Raw genomic sequence first — 23914 nt, 5'->3', positions numbered from 1 at the left:
TGTTTGCACCTTAGTGGCCCTTTAGGGTTATGGGGGATTACGTATTAAAGTAGTGTAGGGCATTGTGAGTCAACGGGTGCAAAAATAAAACCAGTGGCCTCCAGGAGTAAGTTGGACAAGCCTTGTCTTTTGAAGGCCTTTGTTAGGGTGACGAATGCGTGTTAACATCTAAGTGGATCTGGAAAGAACAGAAAGTTAAGGGGTTATATTGAGTTTCGAGCAATAGCTAGCTCTTTGTTACCTTAAAGCGACAGTCCGGAGGTCTGGTGATTTTCGAATAACGACTGTATTAGATTCCAGACAGGACGTGTATGCTACATGTGAAACTTAATTCTTCCTCGTTGTTGAGAAAATGAATTTAATTGTATGCGAATTCCATATCCGGTTTCGGTCTCCCTTGACCACGCCCGACACTAGTGACGTCACGAGTGTCGAGACAAAGCAGCGTCTGCTGCTGCGGCGACGCGAGACGTAATGAAATCGAAAGTGTTTTCAGCATGCGCGCTACGGACGAAGAAGAGCTCCTTTCAGAGAGCGACGACGACCTTTACTATGACAACTACGTCGAAGACGAATGTCCGTTTACCACAGACCCTTTACCAGTGCATGTACGCACGGAAGCATGCACGGATACGGACGATGAGGCTCCTTCGTCGCCGGAGATTCCCATTCAAGCAGCAGATTTGTTTAGGTGGCAGCTCGTTGTCTGGACACGAGTTTTGTGTCTGTTTACACGGCATATGTTGTTGAGCCAGCTTTCTGTATATCTTGCTTAGGTTTTGGTGCTTGGGCTGCAATCCGGAACGCCCAGATGAATTTCTGTGCTGCCGAAGCGTCGTGATCATTTCCCAAATCTGTGACGAAAACAACATTGATTGCATTGCTCAGCATCATATGTTTCCAGTGTTGTGCCTTCACCGCGAAATTCTCTCCGTTTTCGTACGACACATGAGGCACTACATCCCCACCCAACTGGAGCAACACAGAGACGAGAACATGTACTGTAATAACCATATGTTTATACTTACTGAACCGTGTTAGTTTACATGTACGAAAGCCAGGAAAGTCTGAGGAGTACATGTAAAGTTTCTAGAATACCTAACATATACCTAAGACCTAAATAAATGCTTGGTTGAATTCGGTGTTCTGTGTTGTGTACGTCCTTTTACGAAGTCTGCCATCACTGGAAGTGTAGTGAATTATCTACGTGCAACAACTTTACTAATAATTTGCTCCACATAAATTGAACAATCATTACATAGATCTCACGAAGTAACATATAAAGGAAACACTCTGCAAGAAAGTAAATGCTGTCATTTTCAGGCTTCATGCTCACTGTATCGTCACATGATCATGTAAGAAGTATGCTGTACCTGAAGCAGAGTCACTCACTCCTGATTATAGAGTATGGCCTGTGGCCATACACAGCTAGGTTCTCGCAATGTCCTAAAATTGACTATGAGGTAACCTGTTTCTTGTTAGGCTGTCTCTCTCTCTTTTCTTTTTTTATGTCAATTTTATTTCTTTCAGTACAGGTTCCCCGTGATGCAGAGACCTCGAATAACTTTGAATGTCATCATTAGAGCCCAGATTATTAGGCATGAAAAACCTTCTTTTAGATGCCTATAAATTTAAATGTGCTAAGAATCCTGGTTTTAAATCCAAAATGTCCTAAACCCTAAAAATGTCACTACAGGCAGGTCATTATTTTTTCATCTGTAGCACTGAATACGCAAAGAGAAATTGAATAAGTCACTTCTAACCCCGGGGGCATCACGATAACTCGGAGTTGTTAGTGTTTTAGTGTTTTGGGGGGGGGGGGGGTCTGGATAAATCACTGTTCTAGGTTGCGACAAAGCCGTTATGAGAGGCGCCTATATTTTTAATAACGACCCAACAGACGCTACAGTGCTCGAATGGAGAAAGAACAAAGCTGTATCGAGTAATCGATTTTCAATTCACAGCTTACATGTCAATACTTTATGGATACTTGCTTCTTTTAAACAATCAAGGGTTTCAAAAGGACGTCCAACGTGACCCATGTCAATTTCGCCTGGACAATGGAGTTTTGCTATCGCGTTAGGGTCATCATAGGTATTTTTCAATGTTTAATTTGAGCTTTAGGCATCTTTCACAAAATAGGCACTAATGCCGCAATAGGCACTTATAGGCACTATTAAATCAATACAGGATGTTCCTCAGCACCCATCTGGTGCTCCTATATCAAAAGGGCAGTATTAGAATCACACGAAAAAAAATAGGCATTTGCCGAGGAATCCGGGCTCTAATCATCAACAACATGCGAAAGCTCTATAAGACTAAAATTGTAGTACAAAGTGAGACAGCAAAACAAATACCAAAGTGCACATACGTTGGTGTTCATGTAAGACAAGTAAAGCAATTTCATTGTAGTGATGTATTTGCAATCATACTCGATGCAAGGTGGTTAGGCAAAGCATTTAAAGCATATTGCATGGGGAAGAATTTTTACTGGAATGCCGGGCCTGCAATTACTAGGCATTACACATCATCCTCTAGTTGTAGTAATTGAACATACTATTTGGCGGGAAAATGCCGACGCCACCAGTGACCAAAGCTATAGTGCTGCTGCTATAATGCCGCTAATTTTATGTGTTTACCTCCTGAGCTCTGTTGATGTGCTAAACTGAACTTCTGTTTGCAATAAGTGGGATCAGTTGACTTATCCCATTTTCACTTTATTTATTGCAATGAAATCTACATACCAGTGTGTAGCTACCAAGAAAAATTTAGGACCGCATTGCAATTTATTGCCCTGCTACAGGACGGTAAGAAACAAGAAATCCATGTGTGTAAATGGGACAGATAGTCAGAGCAGGCCATTTTTTGACGCACTCGTGCAAATGGAGTAGCCTACAAGAACTTCAACTTCCACTTGACTTCAACTTAACAACTCAACAACTTATTATGCTGGCCATCTAGGACATTATTTTCAAAATTGTGCTCACTTAGCAGCACAATAAGTTCAATCCCTGCTGTCCCACTACACAAGGGTGATTTCACCCTACCTAGCTGACATCACCATCAGGGTCAGAGTGAAAAAGGTGATAGGTCATGCCTGTGCATTTTGCTCGATTTTTGCAAAGTCACACCACCGAAACGATGCTATCGGTACATGCATGCAAAGCATACATCTTACATATATGTTACACCTTTTGTATTTTTTGTTATTCCAGGAAAACCAGCTGCAATTACTTTAAGAAACGTTCACTTGGTTTTCTCGGTTTGGGATTTTATTACTTAGCCCCATACTGCACATAGAGGTTCAATTATCCACATACATAAGTTTTGTGTTGGGAAGCAGATTAACATAAGCAATGTAGTATGCCTTTCAATTGGCTACCGGAAGCAGGTTTGTGGCTTGACCAAGAGAAATGATTTTGGGACATGGTTTTCCCATTTCCTCTCAAGATCAAGTGCAAGCTTATTAATATTGGAATATCATTTTGACGTTGTCTCCCATGAGAGGTATTCAATGATTCCTGTTTGTTTTGAGGTTCTGCTGACATGTAGTGATCATGAACACATAAATGTGTCATTTCACTTTCAGTTAAAGTGGTTATAGGAATGGTAATTTCTTAATTCCTTGAGAGGCATCATCTGCACTACTATTGGCATGCCATTATGTCAACGATCTTGTCTTCTTGCAGACATGTTGCAAGAACTTTGCAACATCACATTACAGACGTGATTAAATAACACAAATTTCAAAGTTCTGCATGATTTCTGTTAAAATGTCTGGTTCCAGTTTCCGACCTGTCGCAGCTGAGCGTGTTCCGCCATTCAATGTCAATACCTTCTTTCTTTGATAACAATGGCAGCTTACAGAGAAAGTAATCTGGTAGATTACTTTCAAGAAGAATAGGGCCCTCGGTCTCATGGCAGAAAGGCACAGAGATACAAAAATAACAACATGACACATAGACGTGCTCGTAGAGACACACACACAGTTATGCACATATGCACACTTTGCTGCAGTCATTTCTTGCCCATCACAGTTGTAAAAATATACAATGCTTGGAGACTGGCACATATTCACACAAAGTCAACTATATACCTCGGCAGAATGTACCCATGAGAATGCTCACACACACAATGTTGCAAATGAGTTGAGCAGTGGAGCTGAGCAGGGAGTAAGCAAATGATGAACTGAACAAGAATTGAGTAAGTAAGTAACAATGAGTGAGAAAAGAAGTTGAACTGAAGATGAGTCAGCAAACAAGCAGATGAGCTGAAGATAACTGATCATGAATGAGCAGGGGTCACAAATGCTGGCGTTGGACATACCTGGCCTGTGGTCATAATTTGTGATTACTGTTAGTGTGTCACACGGATCCAGAACATACTGCATCAGATGCTTTTGGTACACAGCAAAAATTATACATTTCCCGTCCTATATCAAGATCATGCTTGGGCGAAGTCTTGAAGCCTGAAGCTCCTGTGTCATTTCACTGATTTACCTGACCAGTTATGCCTGCGTGCCAACAGTCGATGAGTACAGCTAAACGATTGTCCTCTAAAACCTGCTGTACTGCGACTCCAACACAGCTCTCATCTCTGGCCTGTCCCCATAGCTGCTGCTTCTGGTAGGCAGTGATACCTCTACCAGCGCATCTCTTGCTTTTTTGAAGGATGGGTAGCGAGCGATGCGGTCGAAAACAGCAGACTTCAGGTCACTGACATAGCCTGCCAAATATAAAGATGGTTAGATCAATGAATAAATTATTCCACCCTTTGTACTTCTGAAAGCACCCAAATATAAACTAGTTTTGTAATTTCCTTGCTCATAACAAGTTAAAGCAATAACTTCTCCAATATTACCATGACTTTGTGGTGGTCATGCAAGAGACGAGATCAGCAGTGCAAAGACTTTCTAGTGGTGGCCTGTATTGTTTTATGCGCATCATGGACTCAAGACAATGTCGCCACACATAGGTTACAGTAGCTTTCCTGGGTTCCCCATGGTCTGTTTGGCATCACTTACTGTATGTGGCATCCTCCTTCACGGGAACAGCGATGCACCCTTTCCGCACCTTTGATGGCTTCAGCCGGTGCTTCACAGCACCATCTCTGAGAAGGGCAACACGATCTGCATTGGCATCATAGTGGAGTGTTGCCAGAGCAGTCCTATGAGCAAAGAGATAAATGCAGCACTGATGAGTACAATCACAAACATGTGTTACAGTAAGACAACCTCTCTTAGCAACACACCAGCACATCAGGGCATCATGTGACTGCGATATCATGATTCTGATAAATTATAGTTTTGTACACGTATTGTTCCCTCTCTCTGGGATGATGTACATCTAAAGCCACGAGTTTTGGGGATTTTTTTTACGCTACACTGGTGACGAACAAATGTAAATAAATAAACCAAACTGATCACGTCAAACTCGTTAAGTACATCAGTTCCACTAAGTTTCATACCTTGCAACCATCCCTTGATCCGAGAAGCTGTACGATTTGGGCGTAAAGTGGATCAGGACAGCAAGCAATGTTTCCAATCCAAATGTCTGCTGCGCTGATGAGAGCTGGGGAATGTCTTTCAGCAGGAGCTTTGCCAACAGAATGTCGTGGAGCTTCTTGTAGGTCTCCGTCCGTAAGCACAATTTTTATTGTGAAAGTAGCTTTTCAAAATTTTCCTTTATTTATGTCTTTGAATCGTAAGAATTCCATAACTATGAGCCTTCCTTTGACTCGCACCAATGTGTTACAATTTACAGTTATTCTTGTTGAGCTTCTGTGTCGTTAATGTACGGATAGATCAGTGACGGAAAACATAATATTGACAGGTCCCAAAGAATGAATAGAAAAACTGGAAGCTCTTTGTATTTGAGTCTCAGGTGAAATCATGTCTCAGGGTGCAGGCTATTTGGATGGGTGTGTATATTGATGACGTGCCGCATGATCGTCGTCCACTTAGCAAGCATGAGATCGCCACTGTCACTGGTGCGCGCACACCAATATAGGTGGCGGATTATGCTTTCGCACCACAGTCGAAGAACTCGGTGCTTCTTAGATTGTGATGCTGCAGCGACCTTTTTCTTGATGCCTGCATAGCAACAGCAATGATGATAATGTAATATTGAGTATCAGTTCCATACACAGTGTTCTCATCATCTAACCTTTTGCAACGTGCCACACATCAAAACGATGGCTGGTACTCGGGTGCTTGTCCTTCAGAAAAGTTTTCACCTGTGAGTGCCTGTCAGTGACCAGTGTGCCGACGACCAACCCTTTAGCTGTGAAGTAGTCAAGGCAAAGCTCGAGCCCCCTCTGTTCCATGCAGTAGCTGGCAGACACGGTTGTTGCCTGCAAATGGATTTCACAAATTTATGTTATGGCCACGAAATCCACAAAGAAGAAACTTCTATACCTTAACTACTTCGAACTGTACAATCCTGTTGATCGTGGTCTCCATTATCGTATATGTGCCGTGCAGTGCGGTGTGCCCAGGAGAATCACAACGTGCATCTCCAGCAAGGTGCAGAGGCCTGTCCCCCAGCTTCTCCAGCACTGCTGCCCGTTCTTTATCCCAGACCTGAAGAAGTTTATGGGTGACAACATGCAGTATATAATAGATTATTTCATTCGATGTGTATTCGCAGAAACACAGCATCACTATATGTCCCCATTAGAGTAGAGCCCTGCACCATCCGCGAATGGAAGCGGATATCCGCAAGATACTTGCGGATTCGATGAAAATTTATCACTTTCTGCGGTGTGCAGATCGGATGCGGATGGCTCGAGGTCGGATGCGGATACGAAGGCAGCGGATCGGATGTCGATATACCGCGTGCTGTAATTTTTCCACTATCAATTTATTTGTATTGCGCGCCGACAGCGAGCACCGGCGAGGTAGCATTCCACGCGTTCTAAAAGTCTCTCCATATTGCGTTTGTTGAAAGGTTCACCTTTGCTGGTCATCGTGAGTGTTTCCGTGACAGCATGGAGGCATCCGAAATTATACCAACATTCTTCCGGCGGTTTTTACGCATGCTTCGAAACTTGCGGATTTTGCGGATCGGATGCGGATATTGCGTTTTGCGCAGCGGATCGGATGCGGATGTAAATGGTTGTGTATGCACCGGATGCGGATAACATGTGCGCGGATGCGGGTCGGATGCGGATGCCAAAAATGTTATCCGCGCAGGGCTCTACACTAGAGTGTAGATTTCCTTGAGATATGTAGTAGATATGTCTTTTCTTGATGAGGTTGTATGCAAAATGGGCAAAAGAATAAGTTTCATTGACCTGTGACTGATCAGGAGAATCCTGTGATGTGCCAGCTAGCTCTTTGAACCTACATGAAATGGACAATGAGAATCTCAAAGACACCACCACATGTTCAATGATTTTTTCAGCCTACACATATGCTGTGTACCGTTATCGACGGACATGCAGTAATCCTAGCACAAAGCATGCATAATTTTCCAGCATTAACTCACATCTTGTATTGCTGGAAATAAAGAGCACTTCTGGTAGAGGAAGTACTGACTCCGATGTATATGAGCAAGGCCCATGATGTCGAACAGGCGCAGTGACTTGGTGATGATGCTACGAGAGAAAAGGATTGCCGAGCACATTGCAATATTGCCCACTGGTTCCTGTGGCCATTCTCGCAAGTGATTGTGGCTCTTGCAAGTGTTCCCATTGTTGTGAGCTGCACGTTTGTGGGTGATGATGAGCACACGGTGCACACCTTTAGGAGTTCCATGAGGCTGAAGCGTGCCACGATGAACATGTCGGGCACTGATGAAGGCTGTGCTACGGACCTGAGAGTAGTATTTAATGTTAATGACAGGAGAAACTTCAAAAGTCATGGGCCTATGCATACAACCCCACACTTTGAACAAAACAAGGCTCCAGGAAATGTATCACACCATGCTTCCCTGCCCTGGCTAGTTTATTACAGCATCTCTACTGCATTTCTATTTATAACAGCAAATGGGGAGTCAGGTCGCAAAATCCCATTGCTGTAAAGGAATGTAAGTACTAACTGCTTTCTTCCAGCAGATAATGAAGCACACAGCGAAGGAGCATCCTCCCACAATGTCTAGTAATACTTACCCATCACCATCCAACTCATCAACAAGATGGCGCGTATGAACCACATCTATTGGCCTGTTAGGGAAGCAATAAACCAAGGGCTGGTGGCAGAAGGTTATGGAATGTACAGGGAGTAAAAAAATGTGCACTCACTCTCCATCAGTGTCATAGCCAAGCTCTGAGCTTAGTTGATATGATGGGTCATCACACAAAGCTTCTGACCTATATCAGATGGAAGTGAGACATCAGTACGGCCTCATGCACTGATGTATAAAAGTAACCACATTTATGTTTTACCAGTGGATTGCCACTCTATAGCCTTCGTTAGTTTTGTGACACAAAAGTCATCATGATGAACATATGTATCAGTATGGCAAGCCCAACAACGCCAGGTTTTATGAGTGCAATGGAAACAGTACTGACAAAATTTGCAAAACTGCACCGTTAATTACCTGGGCTCCTTCTCAAAACTGACAATATCTGCCGTGTCATCATGCCCTGGTGATGAAACTCTCAATGAAACAGGTGGGGGCTCCGCAGCAGGTGTTGATGATCTAGGGGGAGCTTGGACACTATATGGTGGCTCAGGAACTTCCACTATGACCAAACGAGGCGGATTCTCTAAAGGCTCTGTCTGAGTGGTTGCATCTTGTGCAGGTGGTCTCCGTTGTTTGATTGTGGGGCTTTCCTCAAAGTGTCTCTCATCCGTCTGGGTTGCTGCATCTTTCATTGCATGCTGAGGCCCTATGATTGGGGACGGAATTGCAGTGAGCAACTTACATTTGTAAAGCCAGTGACTATATAGTTCGACAGTGTGCAAAATACTTTTTTCAGAACTATAATTACTTGGCATATTCCACCTATGCACAAACACCCAGTTATAGTTACATTAACAAATGCCTTTAACCAAACTGGTGTTTGGGGTAGATTATATTAAACATGCAAGGGTGAAATGAACACTATACATTTGACAGCCAGAATGCAAAATGTAGTCAGTCAAGATGTTCGATGGGTCTTTGGAAAGTTTCAAACCTAATGATGCAGTATCAATAGAAATTGTGCAACCTCTGTCACTACCTGAAGATGCGGAGTAATACACACCAGACTCTGGGGAAGCAGGTGGAGAGGGTTGCGGTGCACCTCGGAAAAAGATAAACAAAACACATCAGTGCACGCTGGCTTTGTCTCTTCTGTATATTTTTCCTCCATGTTCCTTCCGTCAACTGAACTAAGAAAACACAGTACAGATTTCCACGTACTGCTTATGCAGTTCACCTGCAATCTTGACTACGCCAATTCAAAGGGAAAGCTCATGAGTGTCACTTCGGCAGTGAGCGCGTAATTTGACGAAATGTGCCGATGACAAATATTACGGCTCAATACGTATCTTTATATTTTTACAAAGCAGAAAACTGACCTTCACCGTACTAAGTTGTCTCTTCAAAAGGAAGTGACACTGCACCGCGGCCTTGCTCCTGCGCATCAATAAAAGAAGTGGAGCAAATAATATGTGAACCAGTTACATGATCAGGAAAGTTAGGGACTTACGTTATCGTAGCTCGAAGAAGTTGTTGCTGCGTTGATACCAACGGGGAGATCACTGAAAACTGAAGGTACGTCAGACCTCAAGGTGTGGCTCCGTCTTTTTCCTGGACGAGATATGCCGAGCTCCTTCTGAAGTCTGTCAGACTCTTCGAGGCAATCCGCGGTAAAGTGTGAGGAACAGAGGGTACTTGATTTGTAGAACTGCCACCCCGGCCGACGAACCTTCGCGATCCATAGTTGTCTTAAACGCTCGCACTTTGGAAAACCGAAAAACAATACTCCTGTTGTGTTCTCTGTGTTGTTCTTACAGTGAACAAAACAACACCTGTGTCCTCCCATTGCCACAAATGCGTTCAGCGACGTCGAAGTAGCAAAAGGGTGGCACGTTGAAATTCTGAAAGTACGAAATGCCACTGGCGACTGCTAGACAGGCGACAGCTAGACGGGCGACAGGCGTCCGAGACACGGCGAAGCAGACACCGAAACTCGACACCGGTGACATCAGCAGTGATCAGCCTGCGGCTTTCAATCATGGGTAGCCAGAGTTCAAAATTCAATAAAAAATTCCCGGAGCCGAATCCAAAGGAAAGCTTTCGCATGGTGGCTCCTGGGAACATAAGAAATCGTATAACAACGTCCACAAACTTTGCATGATAGCCTCCAGACAGTCCCTTTAATATGGTAAGTGAGAGGTTTTGAGGCGATACACAATGAAATAGTGAGCGCGCACAAAAGAAAAAGAAGAAAAAGGAGAAGAAAGAAAGAAGACGTTACGAGGAATTATTTCCCAATTATTAATCCAGTTTCTAGTATGTATCTTTCGATACGGTCATACGTATGGCGCCAGGTGTTAAAACGTCGAGGAACTACTTTGGGGAGTTCGTTTAATTAGTCCATTCTGTGTTACTTCCTTGTGTCATCGTAACATCTAACATTTCTTTCATTGGCCTTGGTATCCTTCTTTGTCCCTTCTTTGGTAACTACTTGGCCTTCTTTCATTGTACAGGTGTCGTTTCCTGGCGGTCAACATCTGCACACAGGAAATCTGGACAGGTATGCCACAATGCGGTCGTTGCACTCAACCGCAGATTCAAACTCACTGTTGACATCTCCCTCATGGACTCTTTTATCCCGTTGTCGATAACTCGATATCGATATCAGTGCCCGTATTCACCAAGCGACTTAAACCCGTGTTTAGTGACGTCTGGTTTAAATCGATCACGTGGTCTCTCCGGCTGTGAAGAACGTTGACCACAACGCATGCGTATTGTTCACGTTCTCACGAGGTGGTTGAGGGTAGGGAGAAAGTAGCAGACGACAGAAGGACTGTGAAGAGGAAGCTCCCGTTTGTTTTTTTTGGTTATGAGGTTGATAAAGAACAGTTCAGGCGGCGCTGGCGCTGCTACAGGTGGCTGCGGGACGAGGTGTAGGTAGTCGGTGGTTAAGCCTACCTCTGTATTTGTTAATGAAAAGCTCAGCGACATATGATCGCTAAAACAATGTACAAAGAGCACGTTTGCCATGTTACTGAAGAGGCAGCAGTACGTATTCTCGCGGAGGCGATCGTTGTGCTTTTGTCAGTGTGCGGTCGTCGAAATTAGTTGCCTATAATAAGTGCACCTGCATCGACCATCGCTTGTTTATCATTTGTTGTGCGACCTGTGTGGTGAATTACAACGATCAAGATAGTCTCTCGATCGCTGGGGCATCCCAGCAGCACGTTTTTACGCTTTCAACCCTGATGTCATGTGCGTAACGTGTGTGCAGGCGCATCATCACGGTAGATTGCCTGTAGGTAAACAGAAAGAACATTGATGGAAAGGTGGCCTTAAAATGCATCGGACTCCCACACGCATAACTTTTATAGTGTTATGGTTTTAAGACATTGACGTGGTACTCTGCAACGTGTCACAAATCTGCAACGTGTTAAAGCATCGCTTCGCTGGCGCGTTTCTTCGGGAGCACGACTCATGCGGAAAACGCACTGTGCTGTCCAGTTTACATCGGCATCCTGTGTGTTGTGTGTGTGTCTTAGCGCTGTTTTCGTCATGTTACCCAAGGTGTACCTGCTTGTGAGTTGTATGGAAGTTGCCAGTGTCGTGACCCCCTGTCGTTTTTTCAGTGCGGTGCTGTGGTTAATTGTGACCTCCTTTATCTGCATCTCTGCATATAACATTCTTGTACAAAGCATCAAGCCCTGAATTGATTTGTTCTGTTCAGCAAACAAAGATTCATCATTACAATGTGTCTGTCTCTTGCTCGAACTTAACATAATGGGAATGGCATTCCAACCTAATGTATACGACACTTGTCATTACAGTCATATATTGAGCGCTACTTGACATCACAGACGTCATAATTGGAAACATAAAACGCCACATGTTAGTGTCATATCCGAGCCATTCAGAGTTTGTTGTTTATTGAGATCACATACACAAAATACAAACAATATTCTCTTTGATGTTAAAATGGACTAAATATCTCGTAAAGAAGGAGGTCTTATTGGTCCCAGTAATAGTGTTTGAAGGATGGAGCAAACATACACGGACCATGGCAAACACACAGAACAACAGCTGCAACATCAGCTACAAACAAGTCCATGCTTCTATTTGCGTTGTGCTTATTTGTTCAAAGTCATATATTAATGAGGAAACACTTTGACGCACCTGGTCAGGAACTTACGTGTTTTTCTGTGCTTCTTCTTTATAAACTCCTCTCTTGACTTCGTACTGTCATTGTAAACATTCTCACTTCCATTATCATCGCACCATTACCTGCCAAACAATCACCACCACCAATGCCTAAGATCTCCCCACAGCTTATGCCACGCTATAATACGCCGGCAGAGGCTTTTAATTCAGGCTTCTTCTTCAGAAATAATTTCCATGGTGATGCTGCTGCAGTTATCACTTCACTCTGACATAGATCACTCAACTTTCACAGTAAAATGACATGAGAGGCCCGTGTGACGTCTGCTTCTCCTTTACCAAGGCTGCCATGAGAACTGCCACTGTAATTTGTGCAAATTAATGTAGTGAATGATTACTTCAGCAGCTCTATACAGATTTCTTGAGAATCATATTTTTTTTTAGCTTTCCAGTCATGCTATAGCTCTCTGACTGTTCCCAGTTTTCTACGCTTTCCTGTATTGCAGACATGACTTGAAAAATTTCTGCAAATATGCATTTGTGCACTGCATGGTTATGCAGTTATAAATTGCACGGCCGTGTATTGAGAGATTGCGCTGTTACTTGACAAACAGCGCCGTGGAATATGAAAGCAAGGCACACCTAAAGGTGCTCATTCTAGCATAAATTCTAGGTGTCACGGCAAGCAGCAGCGATCATTGTCTGGTAGCTTTCTGTATTGATATGTAACGGGCAGTAAGTGGAAGTTTGCACTGGACAAATGGATGGAATGCAAACAAGCCCATATAAAGAGAAGAATGAAACTTGAAACCAGATGCGTCTTAGCTACAATGTGCTGCTATTATTTTTTAGGAAATACAGGATTGTATATCTTTCTTCCACATTTTCAGTCATCTTTTGCGGCACCCATAAGGGTGCATTACAAAAGGTGGGAGGAGGGAGGGTTAGAAAAAGAAACAGGTAGAGGTAGTGCGAAGCTCCTGTTTAGAAGAAGAAAAAAAAATTCCACAAACACAACCACAATATTCCTGAGGCTTCTACTCTTACACTGACATGTTTTTTGTGCGTTTAAGCAGGGCAAGGTATGTTCCAACCACATATTTGCATAACAATCAATTTTCTTCACGTCTAGCGTTGAAGAACTGTTTACCTGAAACAAAATAAATAAGAAAGTGTAACATATGTCACAGGCATTTGGTGCCGGTCATGCAGTAAAAGTAGCATGCATGAGGTGCCACATACTCTCCTCGTGATGATGTGAAGGAAGGAAGCTTTAACCTTTCGAACTGTAAATGAGTGCTGCGGTGTCTTGCTTTGTAACATCATCAAGGCACTCTTTCCTGTAGGCTTTCTAGTGACAAACTCATAGATGTTAGAATCATTTGTCATGATGCTGATGACACCCTCTTAATTACATCATCACTTTGTGACGGTAGTATGCCCATATTGCGTTCATCCTCCATTTACTGTTGTGCAGTTAGGGGTGGAGTGTGAGTCAAGGCAGAGGAGAGCTAGTGCGAAATGAGAGTACCTGTTCCTCTGAGGTAATATACAGGACATGTGGAAAAGGAAAAACAGTGGACACTTAGCATGTACCTGAGCTGGTGTAAGGAGAAAAAAGTTGTAACATAATTGAAAGTACAGTGAAGTGAAGTGTATACTAGAAGCGGCCATTGGTTTGGTTCATGCTATATTACTACAATTTCGACTATTCTGTACTTATTGCTCGAACTCAGCTATTTATAACGCACTGAAGACAGACACAACACAACGAAATTACATGCATTGTGGCATTCATGATAAATAGAGGCATGGTTGCAATGTGGTCGTGAATGCATCTGTGTATAATAAATTTCGTGACCTAATTACACAGGGATGTGTTTTTCCATTCTTAAAGGTCAGCTACGCCGATTTCCCGATGTGTTGAAGCGGTTGTGATATTCAGAACGAGCACATCCAACTGCCCCCGAAACGCACCTTCGTTTCTCAATTTTGTCTTCCTATTACGAATATTAATTCATCAAAGAAACCAAAACAAGCCATGGGCGCAGCCATTTTTGTGACGTAGATGGGATAAACCTGCTCCATCTACGTAGATAGAGAATCGTGCGTCTGATTGGATGAAAGCTGAGGCTTTCTCTGACTTCCCTGGCGTCTTCTCCCGTTTGCGAGGAAATCCAGTTATGGCCGCCGGCTACGATGAGCGTTTCGTCCCAGGTAATCCCGAGAACTATTGAACGATGGAAACAACAATCGCGAACTCACCTCAACATCATTTTCGGCGTGAAATTGTGATTATGTGCTCGAGAACTTCGCAGTTCAACCGCAGCTGCCATTCACGTCAACCCGTTTGCTGCTTTTACTACAAGTGCAGGAATGGGAGCGATTGAGCAACAACGTGAGACTTGGTGATCGTTTGAGCATATACCTGCAGATGACTGGTCTTCAAAGAAAAAAGGCCGTATTTTTGGCCATGCACATCGCGCGGTTGCCAGGCTTGTTACACGAGATACATATATTGTGCCGCATCATAGCGCGACTGCAATGAACGACGTAGGAATGTATCGTGACCACTCGAACTGCATTCGTTGAACCATTCGTCGGATATATGAAAGCGCTTATTAGAGTTGCCCCGCACAAAAAGTGTTGGATGTAGTTTTGTAGTGTGTTGTTTATCTCGTAGAGCGCATCGCGGCATGTAGGTCGAGAGCCCTTATACGTATTTTTTGCATGTTTACTTCAGTGTGCACAAAGGCCATATTTCATTCATAATAGTTTAGCAAATAAACACGTACGGGTCGATCTCATATTGCTTTTGAGTTAGGCATAGTGTCTTCAGATCAGGGTATGTGTATCCTGTTTGCTGGGCCCAACAGATGTTATTAAGGGCAGTGCAACATTTCCCACTTCTTGAACCATGCTAACATTGCCAGAATAAGGAACATTACACTGTGCTGTGTATTCCACACTCAGTTGTCTCGTGACGTAAACCCCTAATTATTATATTGGGTACTCCACATGTTCAACCAGTCAGCACTTCCCATATCCTATTTTTTTTAAACATGTGCTTAAAATTGCACAACTGCCACTCAAGTAACTTTGCCACCAAATTAGTCAGTGACAAAAGGTATATATACTTTATCACAAATTTAATAACCTTGGTGGAAATGGTTGATGGTGTCCTCTGCCTTCATAGCAAAATACACAATACTCCAAATGTTTTCCTTGTCCACAAATGCCCTGTCAAAGCTGAAAGACTCTTATCAAAATGGGGAAGCGGGCTTGCTTGTCCAGAGAAACAAATATGAAACAGCAGTGCTCAACGTAAATAACTGCATGCTCAGCAACTAAGGCTGGTGATGCCAAAGACCTAATATTTCTAGGTTAGAAGGAACAAAGGAGAAAAGACCACTGCAGCGTATTAATGTTGTTTCAAAAGTATAACATCACAAAATTTGTGAGAGTCAGTTGGTGTATTTAGTTATGTTGGTCACCTCCTGCACCCATTTTTAATAAGATTCAAATGCGTTGCTACCAACCAGGACCTAAGCCTGACCTATGATCTAATAATAATAATAGTATCTATCTATGACCTATATGGACCTTCACCACTAGTTTGGTCTAGGTTTCACATGTGGCTTCTAGTGAAATTCGAAGCTGCTCTGTAGAGCTGACAGGAGACTTGCAGAGAAGATAATTTTTTATTTATATTTTCCAAAGAACATGTAAAAAACAATGTGCTGTACCAACTGTATTCAAAGAAATACAACTATACTTTGTTTTAGCTATGTGCATATCAGCAGGTTACAGGTGACCGATGACAAACAATGGGCGTCAAGGGTGAGAACACAAGAATACTACCACTGCAGGCACTGTCCTGAAATTCTAAGTCACCATTTGTCAGAAAGCAATGACCACGCACAGCCTAAGGATCATATTGAGCTCCTTCCATTATTCTTTTTATTGACAGCATGTTGGCTGCCGTCCAGTCCATGAAAGTGACCCTTATCGTTGAAAGAACGGTTCAACAGCAAGCGAGCTGATGATAGTGTCCATGATGGCGAGACCTGAAGAGGAGATACAAGAAGGGACATAAACACGCTGTGTTGAGGCATTATGTATGTCCCTTCCTATCCCTCGTCTCAGGGTTTTTCGCTATGGACCTTCATGATGTTTCCTTCGGCAAACTTTACATATTTTTATGTAGAATTCTGAAGGTACAGCGAGGCGCTGTTAGCAAATCACACAGTACTTTTCTTGAATCAAGAAGCCATAGAAGGTACACAGTCATCTTCAGCATTGCACACATCTATGGGACATGTTAATAACTTTGGAATGTCACAGACGTGTCATGGAGGCCGGAACATGATTAGTGGCGCTGAACAGACAACTATTTGTCATAGTTTAGGCATAAAAAGCAGTTTTGTCACCTGCATGTTGAGACAGATGTATCTCTACATACTTTGCCATGACACAAATATATGAAGCAACAAATGTACCCTCTACTTTATTATGGTTATTAGTCAACACTGCCAAGAATGTGGGAACACCGTATAAACCCGTGCCGTTAAAAGGCCAAAGGAAGGATTGACACGTGGACAAATCGGAAGATCAGTTATCTATTATATTGAGCTTGAATGCACGCAGCTTACTTAATAAAAACTTATCATTGGAATGCATACTGATGCTTTATGATCCCATTTTCACTGTTGTCACGGAGACTTGGCTTTCCGCTGACATACCAGACGAGAACGTCATACCCCCATCGTACAAGATGTATCGCCATGATAGAACGACTCGCGGAGGGGGCGTCGCAGTAATAACACGGTATAATGTCAGGTGCGAACTCATTCAGGATGATTTTCCAGTAGACACTTTGTTTTGTAGGATTCATCACGGTGATAGAACGTACACAGTAGGAGTAATTTATAGACGTCCGCAAGCGCCGCCCTCCTTCTTACAAGATGTCGACAACTTTCTAGCCAAATACAGTCAAATACAGGTCGCGTGTACTGCTTCTTGGTGACTTAAACCTCCCTCATATTTGTTGGAGTGACTATAGTGTTGGGCATACGGAGGTAGAGAGTAGTGAACTACTATTACAAATTATGATGAAATATAACCTTAGGCAAATAGTTAATGAACCTACACGTGTGACCCCTAGTTCTTCCTCAATTCTAGATTTAGCCTTTATTCACGAAAGTCTTTCAGATTGTGATGTTAAAGTGGTAGATGGTCTTTCCGATCATAAGGCTGTGCTCATAGAAGTGTCACCCGCTGTTCATGTCAAAAGATTTGAAACGGCGGTAGTATCATTGTTTTCGCGAGCAGATGATGTCAGCATTATGGACCGCCTTGAGACTTCCTTGGATGCTTTTGAGAGAATGTCTCAAACGACTTGCGTAGAGGACCTTTGGGTCTTCTTCCGCGACTTGGTCTTGACATGTACAGCCACATATGTCCCCATGCGCAAAAAGAGAGTAAGACGGAGCAACCCGTGGATTAACCGGGACATCATACGCATCAAGCGGAAAATTAGCAGGATACGCAGGTCTAGGAATAATGTCCAGCAAAGACTTCAAGGATTAGGCGCGTTGTTATATCGCAAAGTACGCGAATCTAAAGAAAGGTTTTTCAATGTGTCGCTGCCCGCGTTTATGCAAAACTCCCCTAGGAAGTTTTGGCAATACATTAATCAGAATAATGATAAAATTGACCATATTAAAATTGAAGGAGAAATGTGTGAAGACAGACTGAAGATCGCGAACGAATTTAATCGGCACTTCCAGTCGGTTTTTACAGTCGACGACCACCACGTGGGCTCTGCTGAGCCTTGCTACAGTCCGTACTCAATGCCTGACGTGATAATAACGAGGGAAGGCATATTGAACCTACTGCTTAATCTTGATCCCAGGAAGTCTTATGGAACAGACAATATTCCTACTGAGTTTCTAAAAAGATATGCTGAATGGGTGTCTTATTACTTGTTTATCATTTTTTCAAAATCGCTTGAAAAGGGTCAATTGCCAAATGATTGGCTAATGGCCAGGATTGTTCCTATGTTTAAGAGTGGAAATAGTACTTGTGTAAATAATTATCGTCCTATATCTCTGACTTCCGTTTGTTGTAAAGTGATGGAGCATGTACTTTCTAAGAGCATAATATCATTTTTGGAAGATCATGATTTATTGTATGAATACCAGCATGGTTTTCGTAGCAGGTTGTCTACTGTAACACAATTGATGGAAACTGTCCACGACTTATGTGAGATTTTAAATAAGAAAGGCCAGATTGATGTTATATGTATTGACTTTGCCAAAGCTTTTGACAAAGTCTCACATACGTTACTATTGTCAAAATTAGAAATGTACGGCATAAATGGGAGAGTTATTAAGTGGATTGCTTCATTTTTGTTAAATAGAAAACAATATGTTGTGTTAGAGAACCACTCTTCCAGCGTGTGCGACGTTAGTTCAGGTGTCCCCCAAGGCTCAGTATTGGGTCCTTTGCTATTTCTTTTATATATTAATGACATATCTTTCGATGTCCCCAGCAGTATCCGTGTGAGACTTTTTGCAGATGACTGCTTACTATACACCAAAATAAACAATCACGAAGACCAGGCTCAGCTAGCAGTGGCCCTGGAACGTATTAATGATTGGTGTCACAAGTGGAAAATGGAAATTAATACAGGGAAAAGTATTGTTTGCCACGTAACAAACAAGACACTGCCGCTCAGATATGACTACGTTTTGCAGGAGCACGTGCTCCGAGAGGTTGAACACTTCAAATACTTAGGAGTAACCATGACAGCTCATATGCAGTGGGGAAGACATATTACTAATATTACTAGTACAGCTTGTCATAAGCTTCGAATCCTTAAAGGGAAACAACGCGCCATGGAAAGTAAAACTCATGGCATATAGGACGACCATACTACCAACATTAGAATATGCCTCTGTGGTGTGGGATCCCTATAGAAAGAAGGACATTGAGAAATTGGAGCGCGTCCAGAGAATGGCGGTCAGATTCATTTACGCAAACTATGACAGAAGGCAATCCGTAACGCAGCTACTGCTCAGGGCTCACCTAAAACCATTGCAAGTACGCAGAACATTCAATCGTCTCTCTACTTATTTTATGTTATACAATGGTCACTTTAAACTTGACACCTCTCCCTATATTAGGCGACGAGCTGTTAGAGAGCTGCGCTCCTCACATAGTATGCAAGCCATCCCGTTCCAAAGTAAAATTGATTGCTTCAAGAACTCGTTCTTCGTTAAAACGGTGGAAGAGTGGAATTCGCTACCTATTTCTTTGCTCAGCATTAATTCCATTAGTGTTTTTAAAAAACAGCTAGATGCATGGCTGTGAATTGTTGAGTGCTATGTTTTGACTTTTCTGTACCTCTCCTGTGACAACCCTAGTACAGGGTTAACAGTACCAGTTAAATAAAACACAGTCTTGTACCACCTACACTCTTCAAAATGACCTTCACACACGACACACTGTAGGTGAACGAGACTCCAGAATGATGTCCTCTCCCTCCCCATTAGCTGAAAACATTTTTCTACAACCTTGCATAAGGGGAAGTTAGTACAAGAAACGCACACATTCCTTTTTTGAGCAAATCAGTATTCAGAGCGTTACCATACTGTACTGTGATAGGCCTGCAGTGCATTACGTGGTACAGCACATACTGTAAAACATTTCACCGTAGAACATGTCCCCCATTCTAATGATAGTCTTCTCTAGTTTTACAAACTGCCATTTCCAATAGTGCTTTATGGTATGACACATTATTTTTAAATCTTTACTGTAGTTTACTGGTTATAGCAGAAAAAAGACACCACTGTTTCCGATCACAGGACGCAAGCCATAAGTGCTATACGGAAACAATACATGCTGCTCTCTAGCAGTTGTTCGTGTTTGGACATTTTATGGTGCATGCAGGGTAAATTCCATGGTTAAAATATTCAAACGTGAACAACTGCTAGATTACATGATGTAGAATGCTCTATAGTACAGTAAAACCTCCAAAGTCGGACACCCCCCTACCTCGGACAACTCCCCATGATTTCATTGCACGGGCAGGCTCCCATTGAAACTACATGGGGACGAAATTTTCTATGTTGGACACCACCCTATCTTGGAAGTAGGATAGGGTTTTCACTGCAAAGTCGGACAAAACCCTGGCCACATTACCTCAATATCGGCCCATCTTTGCACCAAAAAGACCCAAAATGAGCCAGTGGCCTTGACTTTTGCCCCTTTTTTCCCCTATACTGCTCTCGGCATTTTGTTGCTTTAGTTTCTAGAGTCCAAAAACAAGTGCTGTTAGACTACATTGTAATTCTTTATGTGAGCACTTGTCTTCAGTTTGTCTAGAGTCTTTGAACGAGCACTGCACCAAAGCTATGAGAAGTGGGCTGACGCTTCAGAGACAAGTCCTTGCTGCTCGAAATGCTCCAGAGGTAATGCCATTGAGTAGAATCTGAACGGAATTGAATATACTAAAATCAGTAATAATTATCAGTGAAGAGTGGGTAGAGGTACCACTACCAGGCACCACCACCAGGTACCACTAAGGACCTTAAATTGAAGAAGGGGGACATTTCTCACAGCTGTGATCTCTTCCATTTTTTGTTGCCGTCATATTCTGTAACTCTGGCACCTCTATAAGTAGGAGACGCTTCGGCTGCACTGCGGGTGTCCAACATAGGAAGGTTTCACTTGTATTTATGTTCCGTGTCATGTGACCACAAACAATATATGCTTTTGCTCATGCTGCACAGCACAGGCAGATTGAGCTGCATTTGAGGATAATAACATGAAACCCGAGGCGCGGAGGAAAAGGCATGACTTTACGGTCTCTGTGTCAGTTGTTTCATGTTGTAACTGCGTACCACCTGGCCTGTACTTGAGAATAGGTTTGATGCATTGTACACACACCATAGACATGCAGTATGTGGTGTGTTGTGTTAGTAATGCCACTGCCAATTGAAGAATAATGCTCCAGGTGGATTGTTTCGGTACAATCTTGAACTATGCATACCAAGGGGTAGGGCATCTGCGTGACAGGTTTACCTGGAAGTAAGAATGTAAATGTTAGCTGAAGTCATTGAATAGTTAACATTATCAATATACTGCTGCAGATGATACAAACAATAGCAGGAATGTCTCTGTACTCACAATATTAGTACAGCAGCTACAGAAAGGCATAAAACAAGTTTTTGTATACATGATACCACTTGAATGCAACACAAGCTTCTGCTGCACTGCCAGAACACCACGGCGGACAGATTTACCTTACTTCACCTGAGAAAAAGTATGTACCGTTGCACACATGATGCTGTTTGAATGTCTAGAAAAACATAATTTATGACATTTAGGTTGCTCTAAGCTAGCGAACAACAGCAAGGGTATACGAACACAAGAAATCGAGCACAAGTGATGGAATGCACTTGATTAATCAGAAAATGAAATGTCTCAGTACCATGTGTCACTGTTCCGTCAACAAAAACAGATGAACTTTGAAGGGGCGTCTGGTTGGCACTGGTGACAGCCTTCAGCTTGAAACCCAGACGGTGATAGTTGAGACGTGGAGTGCAAGCTTTTCGGTGGTGCCAGAACGCCTGTGAAATCATTTAACAAATAAGGCAATTCCAAATCTGTACTGAGAATACACCCGCTGGGGCGTAATCTCTAAAGGATGAAGCAGTAACTGACAGATAGCGTATCTTTCTCTTCTACGTGATGCAATTTGCACCGCATGACTGACTTAGCATTACGCGTCTTACCTTTATCGGCTGCCTAGTCCTGCCCCTGCAATCTCCTGCTGCAGATAAGGTTAGCACAGCATCCCGGACGAGACATCTTCGGCTTCTTGTGAAACAAGTTGCGCATTGCTTCCGTAACATTCGTATGAGCTAGATAAACAGATCAAAGCGCTGCTTTCGAAGGTGGCACCCAGTCGGAGTTGTAACCGATTGTTGCAGTCAATAGATTTCTCTTTCGCCTTTCGGAAAATTGTGGTTTGAAACATTGGAACTGCATGCTGAAGTGTTCTTGCAGACGGGAGCAAAACGCTCACGCATTCTCGGCACGCAGCACAGAACACGAATCACACCAGGAAGTCTGTACTGGCCTAGTAAATGCTTTGCAGTCGAAGGAAGCAAAACTCACGTTCCTCGTGGGTTTAGTGAAGTCCAGAAATATACTGGCTCCCTAATAGCTAACTGTTTATCACTTCCCCAATGTGAATCTGCGCAGCAGACGGCTCGGCAGAAGAAACTGGCCGGCTTGGCGGAAGAAACCAAGCCAAAAGTCATGCCAAGCCGGAGCGCGAGCAGACCATGAATGTGTCGTCGACACAGGGTTTGCGGGCCACAAGACGGGATGTCAATGAAACTAAAAATTCACTTTTTCGGAAAGCCACGAGGAGTTTGGGATAACTATTTTGCATACATAATCAGTGTTCCCTTATGAACACATCGTGTGAGTACCATTCCATTCTGTAACACTCGAAAATCGGCGTAGCTGAGCTTTAAGATTTGCATGTACAGGATATGAGGCTACACAACAAGTGCACAGATCACACCAGTGTAAAGCTGAACTGTCGTTGACATCTGTGTCACCACCATGTCATGATATCAGGGTCATGACAGCTGTCAACAATGCATAGCATGTAAGATTCGCCAGGAAACCTTGCAAAAAAATCAGCATGTCTGGGTACTGAGATCACGTGATCCGCCATGCATCCGCAGTCACATCATATGATACCAGACTTGTACGTAACGGGTAACGGGTAATTGCGTTACTAGTAATCAATTACTTTTTTGAGTAATTTGTAACGTAATCGATTACTTTTGGGGCCCAGTAATTTTTTGAGTAATTCAATTACAATTTTCAGTAATCAATTACCAAGTAATCGATTACTTGGAAACTAAAGAATCCACATTGTTCGGGACGACGCACACACACACATATATGGGATGATTCACCGCCGCGAGAAGACAAAACCAACTGCCCTCTGCAAGGTCGGTGCAAGGCAGCTGTCTTATTTCTAGGACTTTTCCCGCAACAATTACTTACCCGAGGACCCAGAGGTCAATTGCCACAGTGTTCCGCACGTGTAGTGTATTTTTTAGTCCACTGTCCTCTCCCCATTCATGTGTACTATCTATCCGTAACCCGGCCTGTATGCAGTAAGTTGGACTGTAGGTTGTACCGTAAACCTGATGAGTCATTTGTGGGAGTTCCAGTTAGGACTCTTTTCACAGAAGTCTCAAAACTCTCAACCTCTCGACACATTTTTCACAGAACTCTCGACCCCGATAACCTAATGCCACACTTGTGACCATGTCAGTCTTGTGCGGAATACTGTCGATATCACAACGATGTCGACGCTCAGTTTCCTTTTTTGTGTGTGGTGATATCTTTTTCTTTTTTCTATCTTTTTTATATCGTTTTCTCAGATATCGAAAGTATGGCAAAGTAACGCGTTACTTTTCAAGGCGTTACTTCATTACTTTTTCCGGCAAGTAATTTGTAACGGTAAAAAATTACTTTTTCGTACAAGGTAACGGTAACGGTAATCAATTACTTTTTTTTAGTAACGTGTACAAGTCTGT

At 42.9% G+C, this 23914-nt stretch overlaps 1 protein-coding gene across 1 annotated transcript; it reads right to left on the bottom strand.

The window, feature by feature from the left end:
• Positions 1–5816: 5816 nt before the first annotated feature.
• Positions 5817–8157, bottom strand: LOC135383008 (uncharacterized). The gene is made up of 6 exons (XM_064612652.1): positions 8110–8157; positions 7488–7814; positions 7294–7342; positions 6416–6580; positions 6165–6351; positions 5817–6091 (listed from the first exon to the last, which is right to left on the bottom strand). Exons 2-6 carry the CDS (start codon positions 7781–7783, stop codon positions 5889–5891), a joined length of 900 nt encoding a protein of 299 aa, XP_064468722.1. The 5' UTR covers positions 7784–7814; positions 8110–8157; the 3' UTR covers positions 5817–5888.
• Between the last annotated feature and the right edge of the window lie 15757 nt (positions 8158–23914).

This window comes from Ornithodoros turicata, chromosome 2, assembly GCF_037126465.1.
Source record: "Ornithodoros turicata isolate Travis chromosome 2, ASM3712646v1, whole genome shotgun sequence".
NCBI classification, from domain to species: domain Eukaryota; kingdom Metazoa; phylum Arthropoda; class Arachnida; order Ixodida; family Argasidae; genus Ornithodoros; species Ornithodoros turicata.
Note: the sequence above shows the minus strand (reverse complement) of the source record. Positions and strands in the feature narration are given on the sequence as shown.

Bases quoted from the DNA above. Each gene is read 5' to 3' on its own strand.
- LOC135383008 (XM_064612652.1), bottom strand. From the start codon at position 7,783: ATGTTCATCGTGGCACGCTTCAGCCTCATGGAACTCCTAAAGGTGTGC. The intron at 6,352-6,415 runs GTATAGAAGTTT...ATCCATTTGCAG, and splicing joins TACAGTTCGAAGTAGTTAAG to GCAACAACCGTGTCTGCCAG. The intron at 6,092-6,164 runs GTTAGATGATGA...GTTGCTATGCAG, and splicing joins TGTGTGGCACGTTGCAAAAG to GCATCAAGAAAAAGGTCGCT.